This window comes from Syngnathoides biaculeatus, chromosome 5 (assembly GCF_019802595.1).
Source record: "Syngnathoides biaculeatus isolate LvHL_M chromosome 5, ASM1980259v1, whole genome shotgun sequence".
Taxonomy (NCBI): Eukaryota; Metazoa; Chordata; class Actinopteri; order Syngnathiformes; family Syngnathidae; genus Syngnathoides; species Syngnathoides biaculeatus.
In genome coordinates, this window is record NC_084644.1 from 24,133,048 (window position 1) to 24,148,041 (window position 14,994).

Here is a 14,994-nt window from a genome sequence, read left to right on the forward strand (position 1 = left end):
AATCAAAATAACAAAGAAAACTTTAAATAAACTGAAACTACAAACAATACAAGACATTGCACATAAAGAAAACGGCATAGGCACAGACAAACATGACCTCACAAAACAATGGACTGACAAGAAGTGAAAAACAATCAGGGAGTTGAATACTAATTTTGATTGACAAGGACAATGAGGGAAAAACCTGGACAAAACAGGAGTGGCAGGAGGGAGATGATTGGTCAACACAAGGTAGACAGTAAACAGGTGGACACAGCTAACAAAATGAGTGCACGTGGACCCATGTGTGTTACATGGAAACATGGAACACACGAAACACAAATCAAAACCAATCGCAACTAAAATATAGATATGATGGACTTTATTTGAAATCAATCAATTACTTTGGTGTGGGCAGCATAGGTTCTGTTCCAACTGAGTGACAGTGTTGATATGTGCCCTGTGACTGTAGCCCACCTTTCGCCCAAAGTCACCTGGGATATGTTTCAGCACCCCTGTGGCCATTGTGAGGATAAGCGGCTCGGGAATTGGATGGATTTTGTGTTATTTCTCTTTGATTGGAGCTGGGTGCTGTGGGGGCGCTGCCTCCTTTTCCAATTTTCATCATTGAGGTGCAAGGTTGGAGTTTGGGGCGCTGTGGGACGTTGTTTGTTTGCACTTTGTCCTGGTTCATTGTGCTGTGTGATTGCTGTGCTGTAGGTGTGTCTCTTTCTTGAGTTTTTCTCTTTCTGTCATCGGCGCTTGCATTTGTTTGGGGACTGGAGTGGACACGATAGACCGTCTGTGCAGGGAGGGGTGTGGCTCCCCCCTTGTGGGTGGGGTGTAGGGGGCATGGGGTAGGGGGTAGGGTCATACTCCCTCGATGGACTGGCACAGCTATTCTGTCCACCATTTGACTAACGTGGATGTGATATAGTGAGAAAGTGTAGACTTCAATTTTACGTGCTTGGATCACTAATAACATATTTTACTAAGATAGAAAAAAAACATTAGTGTTCACGGCAAGTACAGTTCATCATAAATATTACTTGAGTAAATGTGATTAAATATAAATTGTGCAGTCTAATCACAGCAGTATTAATGACTGATAAGTGAAAATGTTGTGCATCAGTTATGGAATCATGTAAATCAGTGTAAATGGCCAAAATGTAAATGGGTCAAATGAAATACAAGCAATTTAGAAACATTCAACACAGATGTTTTCTGCTATCTGGCATGGAAATGGAATTTTGTGAACTTTTGTACAATAGTATTGACTTTAACAGTAGATAGAACGTGAGCAAGTACACATATCGCTTGCAGTCCCATCCCCTTTTTTCTGCCCACATAAAAAAAATGCTGAACCTTATATAAGGCTTAAAATGTCTCCAAGACAAGCACTCTGTGCTATGTCATAGGCTGCAGACCGCAGCCACCCCCTTCTCTTCTTCTCCAATGGTATATCATTTCCAACAGGCTGTTTTTTCCCCCATGCTTCATTTGGATCCCTTTCTCAGCCTGAAAGTAGGACAGGAAAAATTGTGGGACTGCAACAGAAGAAAGACAATGAGAAACAGATGTATTTACTCCTTTTACTGACGAATCCAGATTACATAGTATGGTGTTTTTCCTATAATTGGAAACCAGAGCATGCATTTTTTGGCTATTGTTTTTTTTCAATGTAACTCCTCCTGTCCTTACTTGCTGACATACTGTATCTTTGTGATTACCTTATTTTGACTTGGGCTGATTTGCAACAAATAATAAATTGCTTGTTTTAGTGTGGGGAGTTTCCAAAAACTCTTAAAGTAGCTGCTGTTAACCCTTTTCTAAAAAACAGAGCGCTGGACACTTCCGTATTAGGAAGCTATAGACCCATCTCTAATCTCCCTAGATTGATGAGAAAGTTATTTTTCATCAACTCAGCAATTTCTTGAATTTAAATGGAATTTTTGACAAATTTCAATCAGGTTTCTGAACGCATCACAGTACAGAATCTGCTCTCATCAAAGTGGTAAATCATATAAGATTGAATACTAAATCAAGAAAGGTGTCAGTTTTTGGTCTCGTTGGATCTCAGTGCAGCTTTGCATGCGGCAGTTTGTAGATCACAAAACACTGCTAAACAGGTTGGAAACATGGGTAGGACTAAATGAAATGGTCTTTAAATGGTTCAGGTCCGGCCTGGAGGAAAGGAGCTACTTTGTAACCACTGGAAGTGCTAAATCTCAACAAATGGCAATGACATTTGGGGTCCCTCAAGGATCAGTTCTTGGACTCCTCTTGTGCTATCCTGCCCTTGGGTACCCTTGGGTTAAATTTTTCAAAACTTTAATGTTGAATATCATAGCTATGCAGCTGTGCATTTATATTCATCAGTGTCCCCAGATGACTACAGTTCAGTTGAGGTGTCGTGTCACTGTCTAAAGCAGATAAATAACTCGATGAGCCACAATTTCCTTCAACTTAACCACACCAAAACTGAGATAATTGTATTTGGCAATAAAGAATAAGAAAACTGCTGTTCGTTAATACCTGGTCTCACTATCTTTAAAAAGCAAAGACCAAGTCCGAAACATTGATGTTCGGATAGATTCTGACCTGACCTTCAACAGTCATATCAAATCAATTACTAAAACTGCCTTTTACCATCTGAAGAACATAGCTAGAGTAAAGGCTTGCATGGGTCAAGCAGACCAGGAGAAGCTCATGCATGCTTTTATCTCAAGTAGACTTGACCATTGCAATGGTCTTTTGACTGGCCTCCCCAAAAAGAGCATGAAACAGCTGCAGCTCATTCAGAATGTTGCAGCTTGGGTTGTGACCAGAACAAAGCGGTCAGAGCATATACAGTAAATTCAATCTAAAGTCTTGACTCTGGCTTCCAGTCAGTTTTAGAATAGATTTTAAAGTTCTGCTCCTGGTCTGTAAATCACTAAATGGTTTAGGTCCTGAATACATGACAGAATTGGTCATGTAATAGAAACCCAGTAGGGCTCTGAGATCGACTGACTCAGGTCATAAAGTCATGTAGTCATATAGTCTTGGGTCAGAGTCTAAGGCAAACATTGTGAAGCAGAATTTAGCTATGATGCTGCACAAAAAATGGAATAAGTTGCCAAGAGAGGTGAGTGTGAGTGTTTTGAAATCCAGGGTAAAAACTATTTGTTCTCATGCGTTTTAGAGTACTTCACTTTTCAGTGCTATTTCTTGCCCTACCCTAAAAGCTCTTTTATTGAACTTTTTATTTTCAACTCTTTTTATTTATTTTTTTTACTTGAATGGTTTCAATCATGTAAAGCCCATTGAATTACCTTGTTTATGAAATGTTCTATACATGATAAATTTGCTTTGCTTTGATGGTGAAATAACGAGCATCTAAAGATACTACTGTGACTATTATCTCTTTGAGTCGGCTTATTGACAAATCTCACCAAACCTATTGAATGCACTGAAAGTATTTTCTAACATACATGAGTCTGAGAGAATAAATCAAATAGGAGAAAGAAAAAAGGACAACTGTTTAGTCTATCAGCGTGGCTCTACGTCATTCTGTAAGCAATTGGCTGTAACAGTTTTAAATTATAATTTGGAGCTTGGAAAGTTTAAAGTCCCACTGCGAACAAAAATGTGTAAGAAACTAGAAGTGTATCTGCCAGACTAGAAATTGGTAATGATTCGTCCGAGTTCACATTTGCTGTGGTTCCCATGAGCAAGGTGCTCCCAAACTTGATTGAGGGGTTCGCTTGCACTCTCCTCATTCAAGAATGTTAGTACATGCATGTGTTCATTCTGTTAAGTGCATATATGAAATAAAACAGAAGTCTAAATGTATACATGATGTAAAAACTAGAGAGGGGTTGCTTGTCTTTACCCAATACACTTTTGCTTTGGAATGTCACTCAGTTCCTGAACCACAACCTTGACACATTAACTGACTGAACTCCATATTAAGGACAGGGACCGAGCGCATGTCGAGTTAATCACTAACATATGTTCCCAGCCCCCATTGCGAAATACTCAAACAGGCCAAGTACAGCTTTCAGAAAGAAAGGGAGGGTTTATGGCAAAAGGGGCTTAACTCAGCAATGGGCCAAAGTTATAAAATAGGAGCTCCCGCACAAGCACAGTGTGGACATGCTGCTCCAGCATTGAGCCTCCAAACACCATCTTTTGCCTTCTCTTCTTCCCACATCACCGTCATCTCTACTTTTTCAGTACACCATGGGAGTTGCATATAGCGTTGGAGAGTAAGTGAAGAGCATATCTGAGGACAATGGAGACATTTTTGATCGATTGTGAATACTTTTGCGAGCATCTGTGCATTGAAAGCACATTGAAGTGGGAGTTATTTTTGTCCGTGCATGGTCATTGCGGAGCAGATTGTTTCAACGGAATGACGATTGCATGTGTATGCGTCAACCAAACAGCACTTTTTTTTCACTGCACGAGCCAAGTGTAATTGTTGTAAAATGTTGCAATTTTTTTCTCGAATGGGTGTGATTAATACTGAAGGCATTCAAGGCGGACCGGAATTTTCTGCAATGTGCGTGTCTCAACAGTTATTAATGGCGGTTTTGCTTCAAACATTTTTCATTTGACAGGTTGAGGCCACACTGTCTTCATTGTGTTCAGATTTCAACTGTAGTTTAATTGTGTTAACTCACACGTGCAATGTGTTATATCACTTGCAATTAATACAATACTGAAGTGGTCATTTTGAAGAAAAAAAAAATTCTCCACATATTAAGATGAAATGTATATTGCTTTGTGAACACGTTCCCTCACTGGACACAAGATTAGATACACTTGCAAAAGTTAATGAAGCAATAGTTGCCTTCGAAATTCTGTCAAATGCCTCCAAACCTCTATTTTCATAAACAGAATAGTTTAATATGTTTAGAAATGTATTGATTCATTAATGAATAAATGTTGGATTATTTTCGTGGTTGTAGTGTGTAGTGGTATGAGATAGTTCAATTACCTTGTGTTACTACTACTACATGAGAGAGGCAATATACTGCATCAGAAACACTTGATGTGACTGTACTTCATGTTATGGTTAAACAGGCTAAACTGTGTATGACTGCTACTACCTTTATTTTATTGCAGGAATATTCTATGTTTTCAATGTAGTAATCAGGCCCATTCTCCTCTCATCTCTATAGGGTTGACCACCTCTACACCTTCTTTGTGCAGTGGTCACCAGATATTTGCAAAAACAGCAACAAGAAGAATAGCAAACCCCACTTTCAGAATCGATGCCACGTAGGAAAGAAGAACAAGGGATCTTCAAGTCAACAGCTAAGCAATCCTGCAGCAACAAATTGGGGGGTAAGGGTCTGCACAAACATGTTTGTATTGTATTGTTTGTTTTGTTACAATGAGGTCCAGAGAATAAGCACTCAAATTCTAATTGCCTAGTGTGTCCTTCTCGAGAACCTAAAACCATTGCAACTCTCCCTCACTCTTATCTTAATATGGACATCCGTTCTCTGGCTACTTCCTAGCACAGTTAAACTACACCCCTCCCCTTCCTGGTTTACAGGAAAAAGAAACTATAGGGGCTGTGCTAACCATTGATAGGAGCCCTCATCTTTCGTTTCACCAATAAAATATCACTCTTAAAGAGAAACCTATTGAGAAAGCAGCATGTGGTGGGTGCAGGCATTTGGACAACATGTAGAACAGAACAAAGACAATGAAAGACAAAGAAGGCAAAGGCAAAGACAAATAAAGAACAGCATTTGAAAAAGAACTCAGGAGCTATGAAGCCATTATCAGACAATTTCAAGGTTTTTTATTTTGCCAGTGACCACAAGGAGCCCTATGTTCAGGTACAGGACTTTTATGATGGATTTGACCATGTTTTTGTTGTTGTTGTTGTTTTTGGGGTAAAGGAGGAGGGAGAATGGTTTACAAATGTCTTATTATTGGTCTTACAATGGACTGTACATATCACTTTGGAATGATATGTTACATCTTAGATACTGACATTTTAACTATGATGTGAGTGGTACACAAGAAGGACTTTGAAAATATATTTCAACAAGTGGTATCGACTTTAAATAACTTTCTGCCTTTTACTCTGTTCCAGATTCTCACGGGAAAAGACTCAAAGCGCCGTTTGAGTCTGTGCAGCTCCGACTCTGAAACAGAGGAACCTGAATACCGGGAGAAAGTTAGGGATGTTCTACCTGTCCTAAGTGACTATAGCGACCTCCTTGATGACAGACACCTAATAAGTGTAAGTGTTTCCTTTCCCAGACCATTATTTTTCTGACCAGTGTTTAGATTACAGTAGGCGATTTGATTGAGGCAGCACGGGGGCACAGCTGGAAAGCGTTGGCCTCACAGTTCTGAGGACCTGGGTTCAATCCCGGCCCCGCCTGTGTGGAATTTGCATGTTCTACCTGTTTTCTCTGAGCACTCCGGTTTCCTCCCACCTCCCAAAAACATGCAACATTAATTGGACACTCAAAATTGCCCCAAGGGGTGATTGGCGGTGCAACTGTTGTCTGTCTCTATGTGCCCTGCAATTGGTTGGCAACCAGTTCAGAGTGTACCCTGCCTCCTGCCCAATGACAGCTGGGATAGGCTCCATCCTTGTGAGGATAAGGGGGTAAGAAAATGAATGGATGGATGGATGGATTTGACTAATGCCCTATTTTCTCACAGCTTGCATCTCACATGCCAGAAAGGACACAAGGCTATCAGTGGCAACTAGTCTACAGCACTGCTGTCCATGGAAGCAGCCTAAAGACACTTTACAGAAATATGTCAGGTCTGGATAGTCCAGTGCTACTGGTTGTCAAAGACATGCAGAAAAAGGTTTGTACCAGGTCTATGCTCTTCAGATAATTTCAGGATCTCCTGTAAAACCTCCTCAACATGCTGTCTGTCTGATGTTCTTCAGGTTTTTGGAGCCTTTTCATCTGATCCATTTCGAGTAAGCAAATACTGCTATGGCACTGGAGAAACTTTTCTGTTTACCTTCAACCCTGATTTCCAGGTACAATCTTCATTTTTAATGGTACAACACTAAGCAGTGAATGACATGTGTGCGAATGTCCCAAATCTTTCAATTTGCCATTCATTCAGGCTTATAAGTGGACTGGAGAGAATTCCTACTTTGTGAGCGGCAACCTGGAGTCTCTTCATCTTGGAGGTGGAGGGTAGGTTGGCATTCCTACAAAGGCCTCTTTATATTCTTTATAGTGATATCTCTGCAGCTCTCCCATGTGTAGTTTGCCTTTATACGCCAGCGCAACCTACGTGCGTAGTTTTGAAAATATACTGCAGTTCTTCTCCAAATCAGAGGTGTTGTTACAGCTGGCATTGTCTAGGACGACACAGCATGGAGTTTCCTCAGCACATTTCGGTCGTAGTCGTTTTTACTTTCCTTTCCGTAGCAAGGAACAAAAGAACAACAAAAGCAAACCATGGAACAGTGTTTGCTTGATCAAATGGACCTAAAAGACCAGATGATACCTTTACTTATGCTGCAAAATTGCTAAAGAAGGCGGCAGCGTAGGTAGAATGTGGAGCTGGGAGGAACGGTGAGGTCGTCCTAACACCATATGACTAAAACGGGCCAATCACGAGAGATCAGCTCTGCAGCTTTCTCCGCGCAGCAACATTTTTTGACGTGCGCATTGCAAGCTACACAGAGGTGCAATGCAATGTGGGCGTTGTTGACCGTGTGAACGCTGAAGTGTAAAGAGGCCTTAACTTACATGAAGTGAAATGTTCTTCAAAGAAATAGGTGCACATAAGAGCATCACCATTGAAGAAATAAGACTGAATAACAATTCTCGTTTTACCTGATAATCTCTTTACTTTTATAGGGGAGAGTTTGGCCTGTGGATAGATGCTGATCTGTACCGAGGTTCCAGTTTTTCTTGTCCCACATTCCACAACGCTCCACTCTCCACACAGAAGGACTTCATCATACAAGACCTCGAGGTCTGGACAGTACGGAACTGAACAATAACTGCTAGGAAAGAAAAGGAGAAAAAAATTAGGTGGCTGCTTCAATCACCACAGCTTATATGTAGCCAGCAGTAACTAAATGTGTGTGGGTGGCGGGTGAAAGAACAGGGCTGTTGTAATTGCCTCTCAGGCTAGTGTTTCCAGTCTGAGGTTACTGCATCTAAAAGATGAGGGGTTGCATAAAATCCTGTGATTCGGGGGCGCTGTTGCCTTAAACTACTGCCTGCCGTCAGAGGCCTACACTCAGCTTTAAGCCTTCCTTGCCTTCCAGTTGTTTTGGAGAGCAATTTGAAGTTCCTAAACCTGTTGGAAAAGAAACTTCTTGAAAACAAAGCACCTTTAGGAAGAAAAGAAATTATGAATACTGCACTGTATGTTCAATTGGCATACTTGCGTGTAACTTGTTAAAACTGTGTTTACAGTAAGTGGACACGAGTTTACTGTTTGACACATCGATGTACTGCACATAACCCTTTCAAGGGAAAATGATACATGGTACAAGCAATGTAATGATGTGCCTCAGAGTGTCATCCGAGTATCAGTACCAAATCTGCATTTAAGAACTACAGTTGCTGGTAAAGGCCTATAAGGTCTGATTAAATAATAAAAGTTCTCATTTTCACAAAGCCATTATATCATATGTGATATGTTCCATTTGAATTTGAAATGTATCACACTGTCAAATGTTTCTCCTTTTGCTGTTTTTACTGTGACTTTTCAGAGGGTTAAATGCTCACAAAACATTTCATTTCTTATTGTCTTTTTACATTTTGGCATTTAAGAAAAATTCCCTGGTGGTGCTGGTACTGCCAGTGTTTTTGTTTGGAATTACAATCAAAGCTCTGTCTTTAATGCTGACACTGAATAAAATAGCATATTTATTTGGACCACAACTTTTGTATACTGTATATCTAACTGAACTGGCACTGGTGCATAACACGTGCACCATTAATTGTACGAGACCCCAAATACATTGGTTTCAATCACTTTGAGTTTTTTTCTCCTAATGACACAAATCACATTTCCATGCAGGCGATGGGCGAGCAGAGATTTTCCTTCTAGAGCTTTTTTTTTTTTTTAAAGAATCATCTTTATTTGCCAAGTATGGGAAAAACACAAACTGCTTTAGTATAGCAACAGACACATTTGACAGAAAATAATTTTTCAACATATAAATAGAAAAACAGTACAGTCACAGCAATAAAAGGCTACCAGTAATGTGGTAATGCCGGTACATTTTTTTTCTGACAATTGTGCAAATGATTGTATTCAAGCAATTTAGAGCAGTTTGAAATGACTATTAGAGCAACAGTCTGGTACAGTGACAATTGTGCAAAAGGCAGAGATGTTCAAAAAAATGAAGCACTTTACAGTGTCAGTTACGAAAACGATGCAGATAATTCTCAAGCACGAGTGGTCGGTATTAGTCAACAACAGACATGCACCAGAAATATGTTACGAGACTACTACAGTGACTGAACAAATAGCAAAGCAAAGCAAATTTATTTGTATAGTACATTTCATACACAAGGTAACTCAATGTGCTTTATCATGTAATAATAATTTATAATTGACCCAACAGAGATTTGACAACAATTTCATGACAAAATTTGCAGCATGTTACAATGTAAATGTAAATTAACTTTTTAAGAAATAAATGGCAAAAGGGAAGAAGCTTTTGGAATGTCTGCTAACATTAGTTTACCTTATTCGATTGCCCTTACCTGAGGGAAGGACTGGAGGGGGTGGAGACCGGGATGTGTAGGGTCTAGGAGAATTTTGGATGCTTTTGTCTCAGTTCTGGCAGCATGCAAGTCTTTAAAGGTAGGTAGGTTTTGATTGTCCTTTGTAGTTGGAGTTTTTCCTTTTTTGTGGCAGCACCACACCAGACTGTGATGGATGCATGAATACAGAACTCAATCAATGACTGCTGTGTAGAATTACTTTAACAGCTCATGTGGCAGGCCGTTGTTCCCCAGAAGCCGCATTAAGCATTAGCATTAGGCCTATTTGAGGATATTGTCACGACGAGGCTGGAGGGCGGACCCAAATGCACGATTGGATGGTCCGGGGACAGGCGAGGGTCGGTACACAGCAGGTCAGGTATACAGGAGAACGTTCAAAGCAGGCAGATGTGTCGAGAGAGTCAGGCTTACGGGGTGAGTCGGAGAACAGGCGAAGGTCGGTACACACAGGTTGTCGATCAGGGATACGAGAGTGCTGGAACGGGACATGAAGCTCAACGATCTGCCGGCGGATTAGTTGTCCCCCGTGTCCTATAAGTACCGGGTGTACACAGCCCAAACCAGGGTGCAGGTGTGTGCCGACTAATTGGCTGACCACACCCAGCCTGGAGAGGATCCCAGGAGCATGACAGTACCCCCCCCCCTCGACGGCCGGCCCAGGAGCGTTTGGATGGGCCATGTAGATGTCCTCGACGAGGGAGGGGTCCTCAATGAACCGCGAGGGGATCCAAGACCGCTCCTCCGGTCTGTATCCCTCCCAATCCACCAGGTACTGGAACCCCCTCCCTCTCCGGCGGGATGACAGGAACCGGCGCACTGTGCACACCGGCCCGCCGTTCACCATGCTTGGGGGGGTGTATCCGGAGGGGCCAGCAGCGAAGGACGATCCGGGCGTAGTCTGCTGACGTGGAATGTAGGGTGCACCCTCATCGACCTGGGTAGTCTAAGTGATACAGCGAGGGTTAATGATTTTGGTAATCGGGAACGGAGCAAGAAACCTGGGAGCAAGTTTGCGGGATTCCATCCGCAGCGGAAGATCCTTAGTGGAGAGCCACATCCGCTGCCCCACCCTGTGTTCTGGTGCGGCTCTCCTCTTGCGGTCTGCTGCGGACTTGTAGATGTTGCCCATGCGCAGCAGCGTCCTCCGGGCCACCTCCCAGGTTCGTTTGCAGCGCCGCATCACTGCCAGGGCCGACGGCACCGCGGAGTCTGTGGCCAAGGGGGGAAACAGAGGGGGGATAGCCGTCCACAACGTGGAGTAGAGCCATACCTGTTGAAGCGGAGGGCAGAGAGTTGTGGGCGTACTCTACCCATTTGAGGTGCTGGCTCCACGTGCTGGACGCCCAACATCGAAGCCCGCTCTCTAATTCCTGATTTACTCTTTCTGTTTGGCCGTTAGACTCCGGATGATGGCCCGAAGTTAGACTGGGCGAAGCCCCGATGAGGGTGCAGAATTCCTTCCAGAAGCGGGCGCTGAATTGCAGGCCTCTGTCCGAGACGATGTCCTGGGGGAACCCGTGATAGCGAACGACCTCGTCCAATACCAGCTGGGCTGTCTGCTTGGCTGACGGGATCTTCGGAAGTGGCACGAAGTGAACCATCTTGGAGAATTGGTCCACCACAGACAGCACAACAGTGTTACCCTGAGAGAGCGGCAGGCCGGTGACGGGATCCAATGGGATGTGTGACCACGGGCGGAAAGGGATGGACAGAGGCCGCGACTCTCCTACCGGTTGTAAACGGGACGACTTATTGGCTGCACATACCGGACAGGCATTGACGAAATCCTTCACGTCCTTGCTGAGGTTGGGCCACCAGAACCTCTGTTCGACCACTGAACGCGTTTTTGCCGTACCCGGGTGGCAGACCATCTTGTTGGTGTGGGCCCAGTTGACGACGTCTCCCCGCAGCGACTGAATGACGAAAAGGTGGTCCGATGGACAATCCGTGGGTGGCGGAGTCTCTCCCAGGGCCTCCTTCACCTGCGACTCGACCGTCCAGGTGAAGCCGGACACGAAGCACGCCTCTGGCAGGATAGGAGCGGCCTCCGTGCACCCTCCCTCGTGGATCCGTGAGAGTGCGTCCGGCTTGCCGTTCTTGGAGCCTGGGCGGAAGGACAGAGTAAAGTGGAAGCGGGTGAAGAACAGGGCCCACCTGGCCTGGCGGGCGTTCAACCGCTTTGCGGACTTCAGGTACTCGAGGTTCTTGTGGTCAGTGAAGACCACGAACGGCACTTGCGAGCCCTCCAGCCAGTGCCGCCACTCCTCCAACGCACTCTTCACCGCCAGCAGTTCCCGATCTCCCACGTCGTAGTTCCTTTCTGGCGGGGTCAGCTTCCTAGACAGCAACGCGCACGGGTGGATCCTTCCATCCTTGGGACTCCTCTGAGACAAGATGGCTCCGATTCCCGAATTAGATGTGTCAACCTCCACCCTAAACTGGTTATCTGGGTCCGGAACAATGAGACTGGGCGCGGCGGTGAAACTTGCCTTAAGACTGCTGAAGGCCTCCTGGCAGGTCCTGGACCATGCTAAGACTGTGTGTGGTGAGGTGAGCGCATGCAGAGGAGCGGCCATGGAGCTGAAGTTCCTTATGAACTTCCTGTTGAAATTAGCGAATCCTAAGAACCTCTGTACGTCCTTCCTGCTGGCGGGGGTAGGCCACCGCAGCACCGCGTCGACCTTCCCAGGGTCCATACATATATCTCCCTCCGCCAGGACGAAGCCCAGGAAGGACACGGATGCTAGGTGGAACTCACACTTTATTTATGAACAGGTGGTGCTGCAACAGACGCCGGAGCACCTCTCTGACCTGTTGGATGTGAGAGGTCAGGTCTACTGAAAAGATAAGGATGTCATCAAGGTATACAAATACAGTTTTGTCCAGGAACTCGCGAAGCACGTCATTAATGAAGTTTTGAAAGACCGCCAGGGCATTGGTCAGTCCGAAGGGCATCACAAGATACTCGTAATGCCCCGTGGGAGTATTGAAAGCCGTCTTCCATTCGTCGCCCTCCCGAATCTGCACCAGATGATACGCGCTGTGCAAGTCCAGTTTAGTGAAGATCCGGGCTCCTTGGAGGAGTTCAAAAGCCGGAGCGATCAGGGGCAAGGGGTACCTGTTCTTGACCGTGATGTCATTCAGTCCTCGGTAGTTGATGCAGGGTCGCAAAGTGGAATCCTTCTTAATGAAAAAAAACCCTGCACCGGCTGGTGAGGACAACGGGCGAATGAGTCCGGTTGCCAGGGACTTCTCAACGTACTCCCTCATTGCCTGGTGCTCTGGTCCTGTCAAAGAGAACAGTTTCCCTCTGGGGGCTGAGGTACCCTGGAGGAGTTCGATGGCACAGTCATAAGGCCGATGCGGCGGCAGAGATTTTGCCTTGGACTCAGAAAAAACTTCCTTTAAATCATGGTAGCAAGAGGGCACCGTGTCTAATTCGGAGGCGGTACTAAGTTCAGCAACTTGAATCCCTCCGTCCTCCCCGGCGGCGAGACACTGCTTGTGACAGTCCTCACTCCATGCCATTGTCCGACCCGTGACCCAGTCAATGTGGGGGCTGTGTCTCTTGAGCCACGGGCTCCCCAGGATTATATCACTGCTGCTAGAGTTAAATACGTGGAAACTAATGTGCTCTGTGCACATGTCCGGAAAGTCCATGCATAAGGTTTGTGTGCGGTGTGTAACTCGGCAAAGGAACTTGCCGTTGGCGGCGTAAGCAATACGAGGATGCTGTGTGGGGAAGGTCGCAGCACGCAACGCTTCGACCACCCAAGGATTTATAAGGTTAGCATCTGAACCGGAGTCAATGAACGCGGTCACTAAGCACGAGTGAGAGTCTGTCCCTACGGTGAGGTGCAAAAGCGACCGCCCCGACTTAGCTACAGTATACCGCACACTCACCGTCGTCGAGATCCCAAGGTCGGTGCGCTTTGGCCAAGCTGGACAGCGGGCGATTAAGTGTCCAAGACGACCACAATAGAAACAGCGGCCTTCTCGTCGCCGGGGTAAGCGTTCCTCCGCGAGACTGCAGAGCCCCTCCACTTGCATGGGTTCCGACGTAGATGGCAACGTGGGCGGTTCTCCAATGTTATAATTTTGTTCCGCTGGAGTTAGCCTTTTGGAAAGGAATCCACAGTCTTGTAGTCATCCGTCCTGGGGATTTCTCTGTGAGAGAACCACCTCTATCCCTGAATCCAACACATTGACCTCAATGACAAACTGCTTATAGGATCAGGCAAGATGACGACCGGAGCTGAAGTAAAGCTGGCCGCCTGGCAGGCCGGATTCCAAACGAAAGGAACTGCGGGGTGAGGTTAGCGCATGCAATGGGGCTGCCACGGTAGTAAAGTTTCAGATGAATTTGCGGTAGAAGATGGCAAACCAGCTGAACCTCTGTACCTCCTTGCGAGTAGTAGGAGTGGGTCAATGAAGGACGGCCTCGACCTTGCAGGCATCCTTGCGTATCTCCCCCTCCGCCAAGACAAAGCCCAAGAATGACACGGAGGGTTAGTGAAACTCACACTTCTCAGCCTTGACTTACAGGTCGTGATGCAACAGCTGCTGTAACACTGCACGAATGGGCCCAACATGGGATTTTTCGTCCGGGGAAAAAATCAAGATGTCATCTAGGTACTAAAAAACAAATATCTTAAGCATTTCGTGTAAGACATCATTGACGAAATTATGAAATATGGCTGGTGCGTTCGTGAGTCTGTAAGGCATCACCAAGTATTCTTAGTGTCCCCTGGACATGTTAAAAGCAGTCTTCCACTTATCCCTCTCCCTTGTTCGCACCAGGTGGTACGCATTGCTCAAGTCCAGCTTGGCTAAAATCTTGGCCCCCTTCATCAGTTCGAAGGCTGTGGCAATGAGGGGGAGAGGGTACCTATTTTTTATTATGACACGGTTCAGTCCATGGTAATCGATGCAGGGCCGCAGGGTCTTGTCCTTCTTTCACACGAAGAAGAAGCTGGCCCAGCCAGTGACGACGAGGGCTGGATCAGTCCTGCACCCACTCTTCTACATATGCCTTCATGGCTTGATGCTCTGGACCTGAAAGCGAGAATAATCTCCCAGCTGTCTGAGTATCGGAGACCAGAGAGGAAGCTCGCTCGGGGGTATGTGAAACGATATTCAGAATCCTCTCTTGCGGAGCTTGACCTGCATTCCGGCTTGCTTTTTTCTATGGCGTCTGCCTTCGTCTCCATGCCCGCTCCGTTTAGGAACTCAGATAAAAAAAAAGAGTGGATTTGTGAAAGTTGGTGAAAGAAAGTCT

The 14,994-nt window shown here is 45.2% G+C and overlaps 1 protein-coding gene across 2 annotated transcripts; it reads left to right on the forward strand.

The window, feature by feature from the left end:
- The first annotated feature begins 4,073 nt into the window (after window positions 1-4,073).
- On the forward strand, window positions 4,074-8,864 carry LOC133500775 (nuclear receptor coactivator 7). 2 transcript variants are annotated; one of them, XM_061819890.1, is made up of 7 exons: window positions 4,074-4,229; window positions 5,148-5,313; window positions 6,077-6,226; window positions 6,658-6,810; window positions 6,896-6,991; window positions 7,081-7,154; window positions 7,827-8,864. In XM_061819890.1, the coding sequence occupies exons 1-7, from the start codon at window positions 4,204-4,206 to the stop codon at window positions 7,963-7,965; spliced, it is 804 nt and encodes a 267-aa protein (XP_061675874.1). In that variant the 5' UTR covers window positions 4,074-4,203; the 3' UTR covers window positions 7,966-8,864. The 2 variants fall into 2 exon arrangements, with proteins under 2 accessions (XP_061675874.1, XP_061675875.1); XM_061819891.1 differs by lacking the exons at window positions 4,074-4,229; window positions 5,148-5,313 and adding an exon at window positions 5,586-5,816.
- The last annotated feature ends 6,130 nt before the right edge of the window (window positions 8,865-14,994 follow it).

What these genes read in the sequence shown, in the direction of transcription:
- LOC133500775 (XM_061819890.1), top strand. Translation starts at nt 4,204, where the DNA reads ATGGGAGTTGCATATAGCGTTGGAGA. An exon ending in ATGACAGACACCTAATAAGT is followed by an intron (nt 6,227 to 6,657) that starts GTAAGTGTTTCC and finishes ATTTTCTCACAG; the next exon opens with CTTGCATCTCACATGCCAGA. An exon ending in TCAAAGACATGCAGAAAAAG is followed by an intron (nt 6,811 to 6,895) that starts GTTTGTACCAGG and finishes GATGTTCTTCAG; the next exon opens with GTTTTTGGAGCCTTTTCATC.